Source organism: Astatotilapia calliptera, chromosome 18 (genome assembly GCF_964374335.1).
Source record: "Astatotilapia calliptera chromosome 18, fAstCal68.1, whole genome shotgun sequence".
In the NCBI taxonomy this organism is placed as follows: domain Eukaryota; kingdom Metazoa; phylum Chordata; class Actinopteri; order Cichliformes; family Cichlidae; genus Astatotilapia; species Astatotilapia calliptera.
Genome location: NC_137439.1, coordinates 18,851,423 through 18,866,789, shown reverse-complemented (window position 1 = coordinate 18,866,789; position 15,367 = coordinate 18,851,423). Strand labels below are relative to the sequence as shown.

The window sequence follows — 15,367 nt, the reverse complement described above, 5'->3', positions numbered from 1 at the left end:
GGTACTGATGCTTACAAGAAGAGTTTATTTACAAGTCACCAGGTGTATATACAAGAATGTGCAGGGGGGTGTTATATACAGCTGAGTGGGGGAAGAAGGGGTCTCCAGGGAAGTCCAAGGGAAAGCATACGTTCTTCAGAATATCCACTCACACGATCACAGGTTCACACTCCAACACTGCCACACGGGAAACACACGGGGAAAAATCCAAGAGGTTCTGTAGACAGGGAGACAGGGTTAAGGACGATGCACAGAGGAAAACACTCTTCACTAAACTTGCTGTAGCTTTGACTTTACTAACGCGTGGTAGACAACGATCCAGCGACGAACAGCAGTCACCTCCTGGCTTAAATGCTGCTCCCCTTAATGAGACACCTGGGTCTCATCTCCCGAGGGCGTGGGCCAAGGGCATGAACCCACAGTGAGTTCCGCCCCGGCGAGAGAGAAGAGGAAGAGAAACAGAGAGGGCTGATCAGCGTGCAGCTGATCCGCCTGGCCGTGACACCATTACCTCCCAACTGAAAAGGATCTATGTTGAATATATATTAAAATGTCCTTTACACTAACCGTCTATATGCAACTTTTTCTCCAAATTAACTAACAGAAGTCTCTATCCTTTTTTAGGTTTCATCTTACGGTGGTTTCCTGACTTACCAGTCCAAATCATTCGGGATTCCCAGTGAGGGGATGAATCCGATTGGGAAAAGACCTGATGTTGTCCTAACTGTACGTAATGCTAGGAGTTTTCTTTTCTTTTCTTTCTTTCTTTTTTGGTTACAGTGGCAGTGTATTTATCCATGTCATTATTTTTTCCTCAGGGTCATAACATGACTCTGATCCACACATCTCCACAAGCTCCACTTCCAGACAGGCTCTATCAAGGCAGAGTACAGATGTTGGAGGTAAAGGACTACACTTTCTTATAACCATTTTATTTTCTCTTTCTCTCCATACTGATTTCTCAGGATAAATCTGTAAACTTTGTGTTGTTTGCAGGGGAACTGGCGACACGCTATCAACAACAGGCCTGTCTCCAGAGAGGAACTGATGATGGTCTTGGCTGGTCTGGTGGGCCTTAGAATCCGAGCCTTGTACTTCACCCAGAGCCAGAGACTCAGCTTGGGTGAGGTGGGCCTAGAAGGGGCCACAACCTCAGGGACTGGAGGTCCTAGTAACTTAGTGGAGAAATGTTCCTGCCCCTCTCAGTATACTGGTGACTCCTGTGAGGTGAGTTTGAAGGCCATCAAATATGTTGTATGGACAGAAGTATTGGGCCACCTCCCTTAATCTTTGCTTAAAAGTTGCCAGTGCTCTGCTGACACAGTAACTACAGAGTTCCAGACCTCCTCTCGCATTAACATCAGCACAAAAACTATGTGCTGGGAGCTTCATGGCATGGATTTCCATGGCAGCTACTCTAGGTGTATTGTGTAGGTGGCCCTGTACTTTTATCCACATAGTGTATTTGGTAGTCTTGCATTCTCCTTGGCTTCCTGTCACGTTCGGGTCAAATCTGACTGATTTACAACTTAAAACACTCATAAATATTGTGTTTTACATGTGATTGCCTCAAGGCCTTATGACATCCTCCACACTATGCACTTGAACATATAAAAGAGATGATCACCTCTTTAATTGAATTTTCACACACATACACACACATTGGGCCCTTACCCCCTGAAAGACCCCCTGAAAGACCCACTGAACGAGCCACTGAACGAACCACTGAACAAGGTCAAATTTGCTGTTTTATGGACACTTTTCCATTTTCACTCCCTAACCTTAATAAATCTTCACTCCTGATGTACTGAACAATGTTCAATTCAAGTCAGTTAAATTTAAAGTTGATTTATCAGATTCTCAGTGTTGATAAAATTTGTATGCACATAATGATAAAGAAAAAACGTCATGAAATACCAAATGATGTGATTGAAATATAGCTTTTGTATATGTAGTCCATACCGGTCGTATCCTGTTAAATCTAATATTAAGGAAGGCACGATTGGGACTTTCCTATCATCATTAAGGCAACATGAGTAATATGATCAATGACACATTGATGAGTTAACATATTTTTATGCTTTCCCGGCCATTGTTGCTACAAATCATCTAGTGATACAAGCCCAGTTCTGAAAAACTGAGAAACCGTGTAAAATGCAAATACAAAACAGAACCCAATAATTTACAAATCTGACAATTCCGTATTTTATTCATTTGAATAGAACATATAGAACACAATCTGTTTAATCTGAGACATTTTACTATTTCACGAAAAATATCAGCTCATTTTCCCAACTTCTTTTAGGTGTGTTGCTGCCATAAAGTAGCTCATTTTTTTTCTTCGAATAATAAAATGTCTCACTTAAACATTTGATAAGTTTTCTATCTTCTATTTTGACTAAATTATGGCTTGATGAGGTTTGCAAATCATTTAAATCTGTTTTTATTTACATTTCAAACAGTGTCCCAGCTTTTCCGGAATTTCTTTGCACTGAAATATTTTATTTTGATGGTGAATGAGATTAGTTTGGCTTTTTGTAAGCCTCCTTAACTTCTCAGTAGATTTGAATTCAATACAGCGAATCAATGACAAGAACACGTGTCACTTTCTTTCTGTACTTCTGTACTATATCATTTCTTTAGGGATCAATAAAGTATTCTGATTCTGATTCACACTTGTGATCGCTCATGAGCTGGGATGAGCAACTACATCAGTAGCTCATCAATTAACTAAGATGTTTCTCCACACGTAGTTTTAACTTTTATTTTGGCTTTAGTTCACAATAACATTTGTTTAAGAAGCAAGAAAGTGTGGAGGAGTGCATTGACTGAAGAGCTGGGCCTCCTTTCATATTTCTAGGCTGCCTTGACATGTCTGGGCCAAGAACCGCACCCTTTACCTCAGAAAAATGTACAAGGGTGGAATTTGATGGAAAATAACATCCAGAGAGCTGTGCAGAAAAATTATGTAGCCCTGGGCTGGGATACGTCGCGCAATCATGCAGACATAATATTTGTGATTATAAAATTATAATCGCTGGTGTGGATACAGCGCAGAGAAATGTAGAAGGGAAATCTTTCCTTGAATGGAAAGGAGGCTGAGTTGATCCAGAGGCTGATGTAGTTTGTGCTTCCCAAACTTGATTTGTGTGCAGTTTTCCACCCAGGAGTGGATTAAACATGATAACAGAGCTTATTAAAGGGGAGAACAACGTGTAAAGGAGAACACATATTATGTGAACTAGGGGAAAAAATGAAAAGCTTTAGATATGTTGCTTGTTTGTTGAAGTGCTGTTGCGATAGATTACTAACTGCCCCCCTCTCTGTGTGCGTGTGTGTGTGTGCTTGATCCACCATCTTGGGTGTGTTGATAGGAAGTTGACTACATGTGCCCAGAGGCTATATGACAACGAGCCTCGCCTTGATGTGTGAGGTGTGTTGCATAGCAACATAGCATTACTCGTAAACCTGAGTGATTTTGCCTTAGTGCACCTAATATGCGTGTGTCTGTAAATACAGCCGGCACGCCTAGTTGTGTCTGCTGTGTGTTTGTGCAGCGTGATTCAGGTGCGGTCTATCGATGTCTAACTAGCCTCCTGGTCATGTATTCTTGCAAAAGCCCTCTTATAAATCACACACGTATACAGAGAATATTACTGAATGGTAATACCTTGCTGAATGTTTTACTTGCTTTTCAAGTAAAAGGCTCAATTACCACAGCCTTTTAACTTTGAAGTAAATACAGCAATATTGTGATTTTCTTTTTTTCTGTGATGACATCCGATTTCTTTTGTGGGCATTCACATCCTACACCCATTTTTTCACTGCGAATAGAACAGAATAGAAAAAAATGGAATGGAATAGAATAGAATAGTTTATTCCAAATATACCTAAAATAACAAGCGAAAAGGAAAACTTAAAAACATTGAGTCTTCATGAATATCTCTATGTCTACAAAATGTGTCTTGAACCATTCTGTGTGTGCGTGTGCGTATAAGAGCAGGAATGGGGCAGACACTGCATGTAAGCACTTGCACTTGTGTGTTCTTGTGTCTGCAAACACTCATGCTGAGCTGAGAGGCTGAGTCAGGTAAATGGGTGTGTCTTCTTTGTACCGGTGCGGTTGAGTGCGAGCGTTTCCATTTAAAAGGCAGAGGGAAAGGGTGTCAGATTATTTCACGCGGACTAAACACTGGGAATGTCAGATAGCTATATGGATAGATATTGGCGTAGAAGGGTTCTGCTCCAGACCCTGATATATTGGACTTTTATTGGACTTTGCTGCGCTGGGCACAGGCCCTTTGACAGAGCAGATCCACCCCAGCACAGCAGACTTCATGACAGATGGGCTCAGAGGATACAATACCCTAAGCTTACCGACCGGGGAACTCAGAGGATTGAGTATCCATCGATAAATGACAGAGGACAGATGCTTCAATATCCTTTTATTGATGACAGTGATGCCAGTTCTCAGATTCAGGTAAAAAATCAGAGGGTGTGATATGTTATTTATACTTTTACTCTGGGTTACACTGTGTCAAGTGTAGATCCCTAGTCGCTGGAAGACTGTTATCTCTGACCCCAAAGGGCGTGCTAAGAGTTAACCGTTAATCCAAATGATATCAGAATAACGGTTAAAAGTTAAAGATTGAAAGTTAATTTCTGCCTGAATTTTCACACTCCCTGACACCAAACAGAGCTACATTCATCCTGTGTGACAACATGTTTGCGGTGTTTTATTGAGTTTTAGGGTTTTTTCCATATTGTCCAAAAGGTGTGCAATATGATATGAAATAGGGGCAAACAGATTTTTTAAAATTGTTAATAACTAATGGTAGTTTGCAAATTAATGAGTAAGATTTTTGAAAATAATTCTTCAAAAATTACCAAATTTCCCTGCCCTCCCCTCATATTTCTCAGTATATTATCAAAGGTATACTCGATGATGTTGTGTTTTAATGATATTAGAGAATTAACTTTAAGTATACTGCCAAAGTTCCTTGAACATAAAATCGCCTTAAATATAGATGTACTTATATGTCTTCGCATTTGTGTTTTTCTTCTTCAGAAATGTCAGCCTGGTTACTACAAAGATGGCAGCAGTCCTTTCCTGGCCCTCTGTGTTGCCTGTGAGTGCAACGGTCTCTCCGATGAGTGTGAAGACAGGACAGGGCGGTGCCTGGTAAGAAATACACTTAACTCTTACCTCCTGGTATGACTCCATGACCACTGGTACGCAGAAAGCAACAAACATGAACGACCAAGAATGACTACTTCAGCCCAGCTGACTCCATTGTGATGCATCGTTTAGTCAGAGTCCAGACCCTCTCACCTTCAGGGCACATCTTTTGGCACACATTTATTGCACAACCCGGCCTCCTTTCAGTTGTTGCTGTGTTTGTTTTAAAAAAAAAAATCACCATCTAAAGAATTTTTTGTTATGCGTTATTTGATTTCCCATTTTTTGTACTTCCTCGCTTACTTTACATAGATAGATTTGCCTTAATGCACTTCCTAAACTAAGCTTTGTTGTATTATTATGATACAACACACTCAAGACTGGGCTTGTGGATACAATGCATGCGTGGATGCACACATTCACAGCCAAATGGACACAACAAGTAAATCAAACACACTACTGATAGTTTTAGCAGAGGCATGTTTTTTTTCCCTCTTGCCCCTCAGATGTTTGCTTCTGTGCCAGTGTAATAAAAAAGGCTTGGTTTCCGGGAGATAAACATGTCTGTCAAATGCTAGCTGCTGTGTACGCACAGGTTTTTTTTCCACACATTATATATCCACTATTATCTTTTTAGATCTTCATTCTGCCCTGTTTTAATGGGTACATTATGTGTTTTTCAGAACTGTCGGTACAACACAGCTGGGGATCGATGTGAGCGCTGCAAAGAAGGTTACTATGGAGACGCAGCTCTCAGGACGTGCAGAGCGTGCCCATGCCCATTCACCACTAGCACAAAGAAGTGAGTTAAAAAAAAAAATCAAAGCCTAAACTGCTATATTACAATTGCACTTATAATTTAGTGACAAAAATTTATCTCCTTGTGGGTCTGCAGTTTTGCGGTAGGTTGCAGAGAGGTGTATGGAAACATCGAGTGTATATGCAGAACAGGCTACGCTGGTAGCAGGTGTGAGAGGTGAGTGTCCCTGCATAGAATGATCAGGCTGTTATATAATTGTGTGCAGGTTAAAACACTGCTGATTATTTCTAATTTGTCTTCTTATTCTTTTTTTGAAATCTCTTTCCCATAGGTGTGCTCCTGGTTACTATGGCGATCCACTGATCCCAAGAGGAAGTTGCCGCCCCTGTAACTGTGCTGGCAATGGCAACAGCTGTGATCCCAGAACTGGAGGTAAGTTTGTGGAACCTAATTTAAAAAAAAAAAAGCTACATTTTAATCATGTCAGGCTTAATTTTTAAATATGTGGTTTTTAATGGGTTTATTTTTTCACAGTTTGCAAGAATGCACTGGAGCCAGGAGACACAACCACAGATGAACAATGCCAAGGTGAATTAAAAGAAAGATTCGAGGCTGTACGGCGTGGCATGCTATTTGATTAAATTTGGTTTGATTCTTTGCTAATTGCATTTGCTTTTGTATTTCAGAGTGTGATAATTGCGCCCAGACTTTATTACATGACTTAGAGGAGCTAGATAATGACCTGGTAAAGATCAAGGCTGAGCTGGGCAATGCCACTGCCAGCGCCTCCTCTCAGGACAGGCTGAAAAAGCTGGAGAAGGCTATGGCAGACACCAAGGTAACACATTAGTGTACTGTAGCCCCCGCATATAACTCTGAGAGAGCCATTGGATTGTTTGGAATTTGTCCTTTGCACACTATACATACACACAAACACAAACAATATGGTACACAATGGGAATATGTTCCAAGATGATAATGATAACCAGTGAAAGTATGTTTTGTTCCACAGTTAAAGACCATTGACGGGTGTTTTTGTCATTTTTCTTCCACTTATAATTTCTGTGGTACATTTGTCTGCTCCCTTTGTTTCACATATACACAGGCACAAGTGAACAAGTCTTAAAACAAATCTCATCTGCCTCATGTTTCAGTGTCTGACTTGACGCCACTGAAATCACATTTTGCTACTGTAACTTTTGCAGGTTCTTGTTAGCAAATTCCGCTCTGACGTCAATACAGAAAAACTCAAAGTTGAGCAGCTGGAAAATGACATGGACACTCTTGAAGACGACATTCGTTCCCTCAAAGACAAGGTATAGGATGCCTAATACGTTGTTAATATTCTTTCATGTGCTGATATGTCAGGAATTGTGTGTGAATGTGTGGGATTGTGTTATGTATTAAGGCTGACCAGAGGGCTTCTGAGGCTGACAATGCAGTCGGAGATGCTGACAAAACCCACAAGAGAGCCGAGGATTTGAAATCAAAGATCGAGCAGAAAATAAAAGGTAACAGGAGCATTACATTCGTTTCGAAGCTAAACTCTGTCCCTTTTCTTGTCGCTGTCCTGTTGTGTTTTAAACTTTTTTTTGTCCCCCTACTCTGTCCTTTGTTCCGTTTATAATTGGTTCACTAGTTTCTATGATTTTCTGATTTAATGCTACTGTCAGTCCTTTAATATTAACTGCATATGTGTGTGGTTATGTTTGCTTGAAGATCTCCTGAAAGAACTTGAGAATGAGGATAAGAGGGGTGATGTGCCTGCTGAAAACTTTCAGCTTTATGAAAAAGCTAAGACAATGGTGAAAGAGATGGAAGACAAGAATTTCACTCCTGAGATGACCGCTGCAAAGAAAGAAAGCGATGAAGCCAAGAAATGTATGACAGTAAAATCCCAGAAGCACCTGATTATAACACGTGTATTCTGAATACTGAAACGGTTAAACATTAACGTCAAATAACATTCCCATTATTTATTCTTTATACTTCAGTGCTGGACTACATCAAAAATAATGTAAGTAAGCAGTGTGATGAAAATGAGGCTGCAGCGGATCAGATTCGAGGTCTTCTGGAGGGTTACGAAGCCAAGCTGAAAGAGCTGGACAAGGCCTTGAAAGATGCAGCGGACTTAGTGAAAAATGCCAATGCCCAGAATGGCCTTAATGCTAAGACACTAGGAGATCTGCAGGTAATGAATGAAAGAGGTGCTAAGAAGCTAATTAGCTAACGACCACACATGCATGTTAATTAATAGTTTGTAACTTTGCGTGAAAGACCCAAGCTGTTTTTTTGTTTTGTTTTGTAGTTAAATATATCTTGTGTAATACTTTGACTCGCATTGTAAATATAAGATATTATCAACACAGTAAAAATGCCTCATGTGTTACTCTTGTAGTATGTTTTATTGCAGCAGAGCTAGTCTCTCTAATTGAAGTGATTCCTTTGTTACCCACAGAAACGCACCGAAGACTTAAAAAATGAGCGGAAGATAGTCGAGGACCAGATGACCTTGGCCAAGAATGAGCTACAGAAAACAGAAGATTTGGTGAAAATGCTCTTAGACGATAAAACGGTACATTTGGCAAAGCTTTTTTTTTTTTTTTACCTCAAATATTCCATCCACTGAGATTTATGCGCCTTTTATTTACCTGATTTATAATATGAACCAAAACATTTCAACTATGTAGCATACCTTTCATTCAGCTCTTGAACACTGTTTTTGCTTGTTGTGCTTGCGGGTGAGGTCAGTGTTGTTTTGTGGGATTGTGACTTTACCTGCACCCGTTCACCTGCCCCTTTTCCTCTGTAGGAGTATGAGCAGCTGGCAGCACAGCTGGATGGCGCCAAGACGGATTTGACCAAGAAAGTAAATGAAATTTCTAAGGCTGCGGCCAAGAAGGACATCGTGGAGGCTGCCGAAGACCATGCTAAAAACCTAGAAAAGATTGCAAAGGATATTGAGGAGTACGTAAACCAAATTTTTAATGAGTGGTTTATTGACATGGAGTCAGCTGTGTGTGATATATAAGATTTCCTGGTTTGTTTGTTTTTTAAAAGTTTAATTAAATAATTCTCTCTGTGTCTGGGTTGTTTTCTTTCCATGACATCTTGTATAATAGTGCCGTGAAGAATGCAAGCGGACGAACTGAGGTGCGCAACGCGAAAGATGCTATTGAGGCCTACAAGAATATCACAGATGCCATAAATGCAGCCGAGGCAGCTGCTAAGGAAGCCAAAGTTGCTGCAGAGAGCACCTTAAATGTAAGTCAAACATTTAAGTAAATATACAGGCATGCTTTTTGACATGAAGTAAATTCAGTATTAGAAAGGATTTTCAAATGAATACAGAGTTGTTTAAAAACATGTTTTTTTCTTCTTGATTTAGAATGTAACAAACCAGAAGCTCACAGAAAAGGCAAAAGAGCTGAAGAGTCAGAGTAAAGAACTACTGACTGAGGCAGAGCAAGCAGAGAAAGACCTTAATGGTATTCAGTCATCTTCTTATTTACAATAACCCAAAAGCGCAGATGCTAATTCTCGGTTTCTACAAACAGACACTGCTGACAACATCACTGACCTGAATAAGCGCATTAATGATGCCAAGAAGAAGAAGAAAGCTCTTGAGAAAGACCTTCTTGATGCACAGGGACAGTTAAAAGACATCACGAGAGGTAGAGTAATGCAAATCATGTGGTGATTTTAATCACATTAAAGTGTTTCTGGTAGATGTAAGATACTTAACTATTTTTTGCTTTTGATTTTTCCCCACCAGATGACATTGCAGCTAAGATAAATGAGGCCAAGCAGAAGGCTGCTTCAGCCAATCAAACAGCCAGTGACACAATGGACAAACTCAACAAAATGAGAAACGAACTTAATAAGATCAATGTGTCTCCCGGGAGCTCTAACCTAAACGGTATATTGGACGATGTCAACCAGACAGGTGAGATTTGGAAAATTTGCTTTTAGACCCAGTCAGCAATACTTTTGCATTTCCTTTTTTCTCCAGTTTTTAATGCACTTTTAGAAAATGTTTACTTTTTTTTTCTCTCACCTTTCTTGTTTTTCCAGTGAATAATTTGCTAAACACCATCCCATCTCTGACCAATAAGATCTCAACAGTAGAGAACCTGACCTCACAGGTTTCACCCATTAGCAACATATCTGAAAACATCAAAATGCTCAAAGATCTAATTGAACAAGCCAGGGACGCAGCTAACAAGGTAAGGTTGTTCTGTAAATACAGCTATGGGTTTTCCTCCCTAGCAAAAGTGAAATATACCTGTTCCCTGTATAATATCTTTACTAGCAGGGCTTCATTTTTCCTTTTTTTCCCTTGTGTTTTGTACAGGTTACAGTCCCTATAAACTTCCAAGGTAATGGTCATGTGGAGCTTCATCCACCAAAGAATCTGGATGATCTGAAAGCCTACACAACCATATCTCTGATGCTACAGAGACCTTCAGGGCGGGGAGATGGAAAACGCAGACGCAGGCAGGCCACAGAAGATAACATGTTTGTGTTATACCTTGGCAACAGAGATGTAAGTATTCCCAACTGCAGATGAACATTTCAAAGCTGTGATGTTTTTTTATTCTGATTTTACAACCTGTGTCTTTCAGTCCACAAAGAACTACATAGGTATGTTTTTGAGGAACAATGACTTGTATGGTGTGTACAACCTCAATGGAGATACGTACGAGATAAAAACGGGAGCCATCACTAGGTCTGGACTTGAGCCTGCAACATTTGATAGGGTGGACCTGCGCAGGTAAATTGAAAACTTCCCTCTATAAATGCTGTGTCAGCATTTTAAATGGCAACATAAATAAAAAATGTATTAACGATGCCAATATGGTAGATGTGATTAAAATAATTATTTGTTTTCCCTTTTATGATTTAGAATTTACCGGGATGCAGAAATGATCCTTACCAAAGCTATAACCTCAAACAAAGAATCCCCACCTCCAATTAAGGACGACACTCAAGGACAAGAATCCAAGGATCTCCTGGATCTCAGTCCCGATGACATTGTTTTCTATGTTGGAGGCTACCCAGCCAACTTCACTGTAAGGAGCACAGATATATAAAACATACTACTATGTATCGGTTTTGCAGCAGCATGGATTTTACTAATACCTTTTCCTGTTTTGCTCCTCATCAGCCTCCAGCTTCCTTCAGATACCCCAATTACAAAGGCTGCATTGAATTTTTCTCTCTTAATGACAGAGCTGTCAGTCTCTATAATTTCAAAAGAAAAGACAATATTAATGAGGGGTCTCCATGCAAGAGGTACGTCATATGATGATTAGTATTGTGTGCAGCTAAACACTACAGTGTCTCTTTCACAGCATTTCATTTTGTGAAACTGCCATTTAACTTGCAGTTTAATCAAGTGTTTAATATCTTTCGTCTTGGTTCTTTATGGCAAAATATAAAGAAATCACGGGTGGCTCAAGACTTTTGCACAGTGCTGCATGTGTTACTATATGCTATTACTCTTAATCAATGTAAATGGCATTAAGTTTAGCAATAAGTAATAACTGTCTCACTGATTTTCCATTACAGGTATGTTAAACCTCTTGATTCAGACTACTACGAAGGCACCGGATTTGGCCGAGTGCTGGTGGATAATACAGCGACCACCTTTAGCATCACTATGTCCGTTAATACGCGCTCACAAAATGGCCTACTCTTATATATAGGAAGTGAGGTAAATTCTGTTCAAGTGAAACTTTAAAAATGGACACACATCTTGATACACTGCAAATAAAATTCTATGTACTCTTTGCAAGAACTTGATTACCTTCTTTGTTTCACAGGACCAGTACTTCTATGTCACCATGGAGGAGGCAGTCGTTTTTATACATAGTTCTTTCTTTGAGACACCAGCTTCTAATAAGCAGAAGGTTTTCCTGGTAAGATGCTTTTTTTAAATCTTTTTTTTTTGCAGTCATTCACGTTTTGCAGTCATTCACGTTCTTAAGGATAATTACTATTACTTGTCTATTACAATTCAAAGCACTGGTCGTCTGACTGAATTTTGCTTCTATTCGCTTTCTTCAGACAGAAGACTGGGTTGATATACAAGTCTATGTGATAACAAAGAAACAGTTCATGGTGCGTGTGGGAGGTAATGAAGCTGCTAAAGCCCAAGCTGATTTCGACACACAAAACATTAAAGATGTCTATATTGGTGGTGCACCTCAACACTTGAGGGAACGGTATGTGTACGCATGATTCCTCCATTTAGTTTGTGTTGTGTTCTGTCACGTTTTCCCACTTTATTGAGAATAACTTTTTTTGGTTTCCCATAAAGGCATAACATCACCATACAGCCATTTAGAGGATGCTTGAAGAATCTGAAGCTGAATAAAGGCTTTAAGCCCCTTGATGAAAAAGTGGGCATCATTAAAGGCTGTCCTGTGGAATCGCTGGTATGAAGACAGTTACTGGCATTTATATATCTGCACAAATCACAGCGTGTTCTGTGTAAATTGACATGTTCTGTGTTTTGTACTTACAGAGTGTACGTAAAGCAGAGTTCACTTTAGGAAGCACTCTCTCAGGTAACCTTGAAGGCTTTACTCTGGATAACGACGTGACCATTTCCCTTGGATTTAAGAGCACAGAGAATGAGGGTCTTATTTTGCGAGACAAACAGGAGGTCAGGCTTCCAACTTATTTTTGACATCTCTTGCAACTGTGACATTAAAGACCAGATTTTTTTCACAACAGGTAGAATTAGATCATATACAGAAATGGTTTCCTTGTCTATTTTTTCAGGCTAATGGGATTGACATTAAAATGGAAAACGGCTACGTGATTGTCTATTTCAACAACAAGATGTGGAAATCTACCAAACAGTACAATGACGGGCGTTGGCATTACGTGACTGTGACGAAAAGAAGCGGAGGGTATGGAGGAAGCAATGATTTTTCATTCATGATCAATTAATACAACTAGTTATACTTTTATAGTGAGTGCCGTTTTTGGAAATCGATAAGGACACTGTGGGCACAGCTGCTTATACCTTGTTGGCGAACACCAGACACATAAATGTAGTTTGAAAAAATATTCTTAATAAATGCTTCTAAAGCATACATGTACAAAACCTTTTTCCAGGATCCGGATGGTTATTGATGATGAGGATAAAGGGCAGGAGGAGAGCAGGGACCACTTCATACCTGACACAAGTGGCTCTCTCGTCCTGGGAAATGAGAATTTCAAAGGCTGCATTTCCAACCTCTACACAAGACGGTAAAATTCCCCACAAGTTTGAAATACTTTAAACATTTATGGAGTCAAACTGTGGTTATGTGCCATGTCATATATATTCATTTTCTTAAATGGGGTTTCTTTTATTTTATAATTCACGGTGATTCCCTGTGATTTCAGGCCAGCCAGTCTGTACAAGGCTGAGGACCTCAGCAGATTCAAGCCTGACGGAAAGGTTTTCGTGGATGTGTGTTCTCCCTTGTCTCCCGTTCAACTGATGCTGGACCGTAACTCTAAGAAGGTGAGAGATTGTTTTACATGTCCACACACACTCGAATTCATTTGAATAAGTTTGGTGTGTTAACGGCACTAAGTGCACAAGTGGAAAATCCATAGATTTGGATGAAATGATTTCCCTTTTTACAAACCAGATCAACATGTTTTTAAATCCATATAACAAAGCCATATAATGTGATAGCAAAAATGTGACTTTATTAACATGTGAAGCTTGATTTCTCTCCTTGGATGTAAGTTACACCAAGTTTAATATTCTTTTGAAAATTGCTTTAATTGTCTTCACCTTGTTGACAATGTTCACGTTATATTTTGCTGCCTCATTTCCAGAGATAAAGAAGAAGGAGTCCTAAGACCTGCTGATGCTGTCAAGAATCTAATACTGATTGAAAAACTGCCTTTGCAAACCACAGTGTTATGTAGCTTATGCACCAGCCCGTTCATCTCCAGTGTACTTCAATAAAAAAAAAAAAACTTGCATGAAATGAATGGCATGAATGTTTCAAGTAACCATAATAATTACAAAATGTATTGTATTTCAAAGTTGCTACTCTATTTAATTTAAGTATCTACAAATCTGTTAATAACAACCTTGAAATTGTTTCATGTCTCTTCTCTTTCTTCCATGTAACACTCTAATAATCATTCACAAGCATGTTCCCACTAACTCACTGATGCACAGTTATGACTCGTTATTGAAAATGATGAATATTGCACCCTCGCTTATATGATGAAGTGCTGCTCATAATGCTTTACCAGCTGCTTTCACCTTTAACACTGATAATATCCAATAAAAACAACAGGGATTCATCAGCATTTTCTTGCAAATTCTCCTGTTTAGCTGTTAAAGTTTACGTATTTATTTATGGTATTTGACACAAGGCCAAATGATATATTTCAAATGCTGTTTAAAACACACACCAAACATGAACCCTGGCTGATGTGGACCACCTTAGCCCTGTAACATTTTGTGTGTCGATGTACACTGTATAAACTAAATGAGTACAGAAGCATATCCTGGGTTTAGATGAGAGTGCCTCGCCACGCCATATGTAGAGCTCACTCGTTAGGTACCATTAACATTCAAATCTTTCTTCAAAATCACGAAACTCACACTACTTCTTGTGATCACAGCTGCCCTCGTATGCTCACCCTCACTATAAAAATTAGCCTTTAGTCATTTTCTGAAAACCTTCAACCCACCACAATTATTTTATTGAATAATGAATTCTCATCTGCTGAATGGGTTTAAATTCAGGATAATAATCAATTGACACTACACCCTACACTTCATTTAAAATAAGCCAGAAAAAAGAGAGAGAAATATTAAAAGGTCTAAATGGTGAAGATGCTGTGTTCTGAAAAAAGGTCATGGTCCACTCGGTTTTCATATTCAATAATTATCCTACTGTTTTCAATATGTAAGCTGGCCCTCATCCATTTTTACATTTTTATCATATCACAACCTCCTCAGCCACAACAGTGTTGTTTTCTTGACTATATGCCAGACTGAAATCACTCAAAACACTGGCAAGCTCCTACCTTTTTTCTTTTTTACGCTGATGCTGAAAGTTTAATAAGCACAAATCACACACGTGTGTGTAAACAGAAAGATGGTGGGAGTTATGCTACTCCCAAGAGAATGTGGTTATTAAAACTCCAAATATATCCACCATACTCGCTGCTGTGCTTACAGTTATGACCCACCGTCTGGCATTAACAGCTACATGTATGAATCGAGTTTTCTGAACTGTTTCTCAATGTGTTGAGTTTACGTTCTGCATCACAACAGAAGCCAAACATGTATAAGGAATAATGGATAAAAGATTCTTGACCAAACCATTTTTAATCTGTGATTAAAAGCAGATAATGTTGGCAGATTAAACGTTTTAGAAGGACACACGTGTAATCTT

The 15,367-nt window shown here is 39.3% G+C and overlaps 1 protein-coding gene and 1 long non-coding RNA gene across 2 annotated transcripts in view; one reads left to right on the top strand and one right to left on the bottom strand.

Annotated features, from left to right (window-relative positions):
- LOC113010073 (laminin subunit alpha-3) overlaps window positions 1–15,367 on the top strand; it is a 60,186-nt gene that overhangs the window by 38,709 nt on the left and 6,110 nt on the right. Inside the window, exons 38-69 of the mRNA XM_026148902.2 lie at window positions 625–726; window positions 819–902; window positions 997–1,227; window positions 5,069–5,182; window positions 5,863–5,981; window positions 6,075–6,155; window positions 6,271–6,371; window positions 6,474–6,527; window positions 6,626–6,777; window positions 7,145–7,255; window positions 7,348–7,450; window positions 7,659–7,820; window positions 7,934–8,130; window positions 8,398–8,514; window positions 8,752–8,906; window positions 9,062–9,203; window positions 9,328–9,427; window positions 9,497–9,613; window positions 9,715–9,885; window positions 10,014–10,165; window positions 10,294–10,485; window positions 10,565–10,713; window positions 10,846–11,011; window positions 11,107–11,234; window positions 11,511–11,655; window positions 11,765–11,860; window positions 12,009–12,166; window positions 12,262–12,379; window positions 12,469–12,609; window positions 12,729–12,859; window positions 13,068–13,202; window positions 13,341–13,461. Of these exons, the coding sequence (XP_026004687.2) occupies window positions 625–726; window positions 819–902; window positions 997–1,227; window positions 5,069–5,182; window positions 5,863–5,981; window positions 6,075–6,155; window positions 6,271–6,371; window positions 6,474–6,527; window positions 6,626–6,777; window positions 7,145–7,255; window positions 7,348–7,450; window positions 7,659–7,820; window positions 7,934–8,130; window positions 8,398–8,514; window positions 8,752–8,906; window positions 9,062–9,203; window positions 9,328–9,427; window positions 9,497–9,613; window positions 9,715–9,885; window positions 10,014–10,165; window positions 10,294–10,485; window positions 10,565–10,713; window positions 10,846–11,011; window positions 11,107–11,234; window positions 11,511–11,655; window positions 11,765–11,860; window positions 12,009–12,166; window positions 12,262–12,379; window positions 12,469–12,609; window positions 12,729–12,859; window positions 13,068–13,202; window positions 13,341–13,461 (4,245 nt within the window). The remainder of the gene's footprint in view (window positions 1–624; window positions 727–818; window positions 903–996; window positions 1,228–5,068; window positions 5,183–5,862; window positions 5,982–6,074; window positions 6,156–6,270; window positions 6,372–6,473; window positions 6,528–6,625; window positions 6,778–7,144; window positions 7,256–7,347; window positions 7,451–7,658; window positions 7,821–7,933; window positions 8,131–8,397; window positions 8,515–8,751; window positions 8,907–9,061; window positions 9,204–9,327; window positions 9,428–9,496; window positions 9,614–9,714; window positions 9,886–10,013; window positions 10,166–10,293; window positions 10,486–10,564; window positions 10,714–10,845; window positions 11,012–11,106; window positions 11,235–11,510; window positions 11,656–11,764; window positions 11,861–12,008; window positions 12,167–12,261; window positions 12,380–12,468; window positions 12,610–12,728; window positions 12,860–13,067; window positions 13,203–13,340; window positions 13,462–15,367) is intronic.
- Window positions 6–1,001, bottom strand: LOC145421934 (uncharacterized). Its single transcript, XR_013903312.1, has 2 exons — window positions 302–1,001; window positions 6–217 (listed from the first exon to the last, which is right to left on the bottom strand). It is a non-coding gene; the product is annotated as an uncharacterized LOC145421934 (long non-coding RNA).